Genomic DNA, 6,000 nt, shown 5'->3' with positions numbered 1-6,000 from the left:
GTGTCGTCGTGCCTTGTTATAGCCTACATTAAGGGTCATGTTACTGACACCTACAAGATGTGAATACGAGTCATGATCGGGGCAACTGTCTGTTAAATAAATAGCCCATGTTTGACCACATTCTGTGTGAACAGTTGCGTGTAACTGTTTCAATCTGGAACTTCTTTCGACAAAGGTTTCATCATGCTGAAAACGAACTGTTGCGGTACTGAAACTTAAATAATAAATGTTTTATATTCATACTTTTTCTCTAGGGGTTGACAAGTCCAGACAGAAAAGCCGTGCTCTGGTCATCTGGAGGACTTCAGTTCTATTTCCCGTCAGGAAGTCTAATTCTGGAGAAGCGCATGACTCTGAGGTCCACTTAGCCTACCCCTAAAATGACCTCGCGGCATTATCTCACATAGTGGAAGCCCTTACCTTCCACTATTCTAAGAGTCTTGATGGTTTGTAGGGCTATGTTTTTACGTTCTTCTCTCCATTAAAGAAATGCACTCCACTTGTAATTTGTGAACGTTTTATAATGTTCAGTGTTCAACAGCTGAGCAGAACCAACTATACCAATCAGCTGGTAATGAAAAATCTACAGCCTGTTTCCATTCATTCGACCGGGTCAGGAATGACTTTTTTTTTTTTTTTTTGCGTCTGTCTTATGTTCGGCTCCATGGCTAAGTGGTTAGCGTGCTGGCCTTTAGTCACGGGGGTCTCGGGTTCGATTCCCGGCAGGGTCGGGAATTTTAAACATCATTGGTTAATTTCTCTGGCTGGGCGTATGTGTCGTCTTCATCATTATTTCATCCACATCACGACGCGCAGGTCTCCTACGGGAGTCAAATAGAAAGACCTGCACCTGGCGAGCCGAACTTGTCTTCAGACACTCCCGGCACTAAAAATCCATACGCCATTTCATTTTACAGAGGTCTTATGGCGACGATAGGAGAGGATAGGCCTAGGAATGGGAAGGAAGTGGCCGTGGCCTTAATGAAGGTGCAGCTCCAGGATTTGCCTGGTGTGAAAATGGGAAATCACGGAAAACCATCTTCAGGCCTGCCGACAGTGAGATTCGAACCCACTAATCTCCCAGATGCGAGCACACAGCTGCGCCCTCCTAACCGCTCGGCCAACTCGCTCAGTGGGTCAGGAATGGAATGAATGAATCCCGATCTAGCGGCGAGTATACGAATTGTGCCGGCTGCTGAAGTCTTTTGCGCTCGTCTGACAGAGAACTCTAATGATACTGTTGGTGGAATGAAAACTAGTGTACCCGGAGAAAAACCTGTCCCACCTCCGCTTTGCCAACCACAAACCTCGCATCGAGTGACTGGGATTTGAACCACGGAACCCATGAGAGGCTATGTTTTAGATGATAGCACTAAATCATACGTGTTAAGAATGTCACATTATATATGTGTTTAGATATAAAACGGTTCAACACTCACCTATTAATCACATGCTATCACAATTTCACCCAATCAGAATATCTATTTGAAGAAAACACCCTTAGATAGGGGCGCGGTGAGCTATGCTGGACATTGAGTAGCAACAAGGATGAGTCTTAAGTTATATAATAATAACTTCATGGGGCTAGTCTAGGCGGATGCTACCCTTGTAAGTCAGAACCTCCGATGCTGATGGGTGGTGGCTGTCGTGCACGGAAAGCGGCATCATACCCCGGTGGAGGATAATGTTGTATTATTTAAGAAAAGACTGCGTAAAAACTGATAGGTAATCTGCCACCTGAGACAACAATCAATGCAGTGGTGATTGATTGATTCATTGACTGATTATCGATCGATATATAGATAGATAGATAGATAGATAGATAGATAGATAGATAGATAGATAGATAGATAGATAGATTGATTGATTGATTGATTGATTGATTGATTGATTGATTGATTGATTGATTGATGTGGTGTGTGAATGATGAGAACAGTTCAGGTACTCAGTTACCGAGCCAAGTGAGTTAAACATTTACTGTTTAAATACCTCGATCTAGTCGGTATCGAACCTAGGGCTCTGATGTCCGAAAGCCAAGATACGGAACTTGAAGGTTTGAAATTATGTTTCCTTTATTTCCTCAAAGTAGTTAATCTTTTTCAAGGGAAGATTCTTTCATTTAAATTAAAGCACTTTGTTAAGGTTATTTACACAGATACAAACGATCTAGACATGGGCTATGATCACGTAATTAAACAAATATACTCATTTCTCAGTAGCACAGAGACATAATAAGGTCCGTCTACGTAATATAAGCTTTAATATCACAGCTGAAAATCCATAAAGTAGTAGATTAATTCGACTGCATTTAATGCCACTTGGGAAATGCGTGCCTTATGAGAATAACTAACTCATTAAACAAAACCCGAGTTACCCCAAAATTCGTCTATGGTCGAGGAGCTACCGGTTGTGAAGTATTGATAATTATATGAGGAGATATCCTCCAATACTTGATATTAACATATTTATGAACCCAAAAATAACAGTATGTTAATGAAATATTTACATACAAGAAGTTATTTTATGATATCCGATAATGCGAGACCCAAAGTAGGAACTTGAAGAAGCCCTACTGAAGTCAGACATGCATAGGTCCTTCAGACCTGATTTCATGTATTCGGGAGTGATTTTCATCAATTTGAAACCTGTTAAGGGTAATTCATTGACCACTCAAGGGTAACAAAAAGAAGAATGGTAGATGTATTTTGAAGACGTGGAGTTCCTCAAGAAAGACAATGATAAGTTTGCCCTCTGGAAATAAGATTTGCCCGGTCCAGTTAATACACAACTGAGCAACTTGTTAAATATGGGGGCTTTCTTGTATAATCTACCGACAATTAGCCCCGTGCTTAAGTAGTAAGACCTGCAAAGTATTGTGATGACGTGAATTGATCGATTACCGTAAAGTTTTAATACTTTAGAGCTGTACATATGTATTTCGCCTATTTTGATGGAATCTCTAACGCGTGATCATCAGGGATACATCCTGTATAAACAAATGAATGCAACCATGGTCATACATTTTATTTCTACGTTAAATAGAATGGATCAATTGCCTACATACTTCATTAAAAGAAGAAATATTTGATGTTTCACTTCAACCGTGATATTCATCTGCATTCATATTGACAAGTTCTTTTTGTGTTCTAAACACTTCGTCGATAACTTGTGCTTGCGGGAGATCGTTAATGTTCATTGACAAGTTAGGTATGTCATGTTTATTTTGTATGCACCTTTGTCGTTGAATTGTTTAGTACTATGTGTAATATTTCGACAATTTCAGTCTTAGGTTTGGATTTTAATTACGTTATACACCACAAGAATTATACAGTTATCGACATAAGTAGTTTCGAAAAATTAGCCAAAATTTCTCTTCACTTACCATGAGGGACCCAGCTGTGGCTACACGTGTCGCAGTACCGAATGTTCATCTTTCCAGGGGTAAAACATTCACAGGAACAGCTGGGGACAGTACATCGGATAGCCTGAAACACACAAAATAAGTACTATTAACATACCTAAAGTCGAAAATAAAATGTTACCGTAATAATGAATCCATTACAGGGAAAGAACATTTGTAGAAATCCAGTGCTAAATTTAATTGAAATTCAAGGAAAAAGTACAGACATTTCCGTTGCTTCAGTATCCACAAACCCCTGCGTGCTGTAGGTGATAGTAAAGCCGTGCTTCCAAATGTAGCAGTGTGCTGCTATGGGTAAAGGAAATTTATAAAGGAGGTAGAAGAGGGAATGAAAGGCGAAAAGCGTAACAATATTGCAACTTTGATTTTGTTACTGCCTTTTCCTTCAACATTAACTTCTAGAAAAAAAATAACGTTCAGTACATTATTGATTGTGAATTTATTTACTTTCTGTTTTCTACAGATTAGTCCTGTTATATTTTAAGGCAAATTGAATGGTAAGTTATAAACCTATATGTCGAAGAGATACTTTCTGAAAATGATCAAACATATAATTTCTTGTGGTACAAAATCCCCATCATATGTTCAAGAAGCGTAAGTGTGGGCGAATTAGAAAACAATAAATTAATATTCTTAGGAAACTAGGGAGTAGAAACTATACCGAAAAATTAAATGAAGTATGTTTGTGAAGAAAATCGCAATTGGAGCTATAGCATCCTGTGTAATAACAGTTGCGACAAAGATCAAGTTACAGTGACGCACTGTCGTCACCAGGGTGACACCCCTCTAATTGTTAACCTTAACTTATAATTACGGCTGATATTTTCACATTAAGCAGGGCTCAGACACTTCACTCTACTGCCAAACATAAATCTCGGTCAGTGCCAGGAATCGATCCTGAGATCAACGGATCAGAAAGCGAACACTTCTAGACCACAGTATCCGACGGAATATACCCGAATATTCTGATCCACACGGTAGTCGAGAACCAACTGATCACTGAACATTGACTGCTACCTCATCGGTATCGTATGATGAAGATGTTTCTTTTAGGAAGAGCAAGGCATTGTGATCATCAATTCCTCTTAGATTGCTTATAAAACACCCAAAAATCTGATAATCTGTTAAGAATTTCTCTCTATCAGTATTGATATCATAGTTCATGACATATTTGGAGACAAATCAGTAACTCCCATAAGGCAGCTAATGTGTGTATATAAAACTATTCCCAATGTAGTTACAATAAAAAGGATAACTCGAGTACCATTAAAGGTGGACAACCGCTGACTGACATACAGGTTAAATGAGAGATTATGAACATAATATCTCCGGTGGACCCAGTTCTTCATTTTCCATCTGTGCAATTATTATTTTAAAATGTGGAAATGGGGTTCTATAGGAATCAAGCAATTCCGCTCTCTACTTGTCCTCCCTTAATGTCACCCGGAAATACGAAACAGAGATTCATTATGTAAAAATGCTCACAATAAAAGGTCTATATAAAGCTTTCAATCCATTTCAGCTACGACGACAGTATTGTGTTTCGTCCCCCCGGAAATTTAAAAAGCAAATGATGCATTCTGTATGTTAACCAACAAAACACACAAAAAAGTGGCCAGCATTTTAAAACCACCATCCCTAACTTAACATTGATCACTCTCTCTCACACACATACATATAGAATATACAGAACGAGAGAGAGAGAGTGAGAGAGATGCGGGGGCGAGGGGGGTTCGAGCCAATTAATTATTCCTGCAGCAATTTATAAAAGTGGTGCCATTACAGACATTGTCTTTGCAAGTTCAGGTACTGACAGCCAGCAAGCTCGTAAGCCCTCGGCGACTTCAACAACTTCTGGGAAGCGATTAAGGAATCTCTGTCAAGCTTTATTTAAATGAGAAAGTCGCTTGTTCTAGGTGAATACATTAGACAAGAACACCTGGGACGCGGTAAAGCAGATGGTCTATTGCTAGCAGAGGCAATAAAGCAAACACAAATCGTTTACTATGCAGTCTCATTCCAGATTTTATTGATCAATTTTAAGTGTATAAAATACTATATATATTACATAATCAATAATAATGTTATTTGCTTTACGTCCCACTAACTACTTTTTAAGGTCTTCGGAGATGCTGAGGTGCCGGAATTTAGTCCCGCAGGAGTTCTTTTACGTGCCAGTAAATCTACCGACATGGGGCTGTCGTATTTGAGCACCTTCAAATACCACCGGACTGAGCCAGGATCGAACCTGCCAAGTTGGGGTTAGAACGCCAGCGCCTTAACCGTCTGAACCACTCAGCCCGGCAATTGTTTTTAATTTTTTTTTATTGTTTTACCAATAAATCTTTATCTTTATGAAGAAATCATCAGAATAGAACTCTGTTTCAGTAACTGCGTGGCTTCACGTACAACTATTTTTTTTGCAGACAACATGAATTATTAAGCTGTCCGGCTCCTTGGCTGAGTGGTCAGCGTTGAGCCCTCCAGTTCAGAGGGCCCGAGTTCGATTCCCGGCCGGGTCGGGGATTTTAATCTCATCTGGTTAATTCTTCTGGCTCTGGAACTGTGTATTTGTCCCA

The 6,000-nt window shown here is 39.5% G+C and overlaps 1 protein-coding gene across 1 annotated transcript in view; it reads right to left on the bottom strand.

Annotated features, from left to right (window-relative positions):
* Positions 1-3,374: 3,374 nt before the first annotated feature.
* Positions 3,375-6,000, bottom strand: part of LOC136861459 (uncharacterized) — a 353,179-nt gene continuing 350,553 nt past the window's right edge. The window contains exon 4 of the mRNA XM_068226135.1: positions 3,375-3,485. Within this exon, the coding sequence (XP_068082236.1) occupies positions 3,375-3,485 (111 nt within the window). The remainder of the gene's footprint in view (positions 3,486-6,000) is intronic.

Source organism: Anabrus simplex, chromosome 1, assembly GCF_040414725.1.
Source record: "Anabrus simplex isolate iqAnaSimp1 chromosome 1, ASM4041472v1, whole genome shotgun sequence".
In the NCBI taxonomy this organism is placed as follows: domain Eukaryota; kingdom Metazoa; phylum Arthropoda; class Insecta; order Orthoptera; family Tettigoniidae; genus Anabrus; species Anabrus simplex.
Note: the sequence above shows the minus strand (reverse complement) of the source record. Positions and strands in the feature narration are given on the sequence as shown.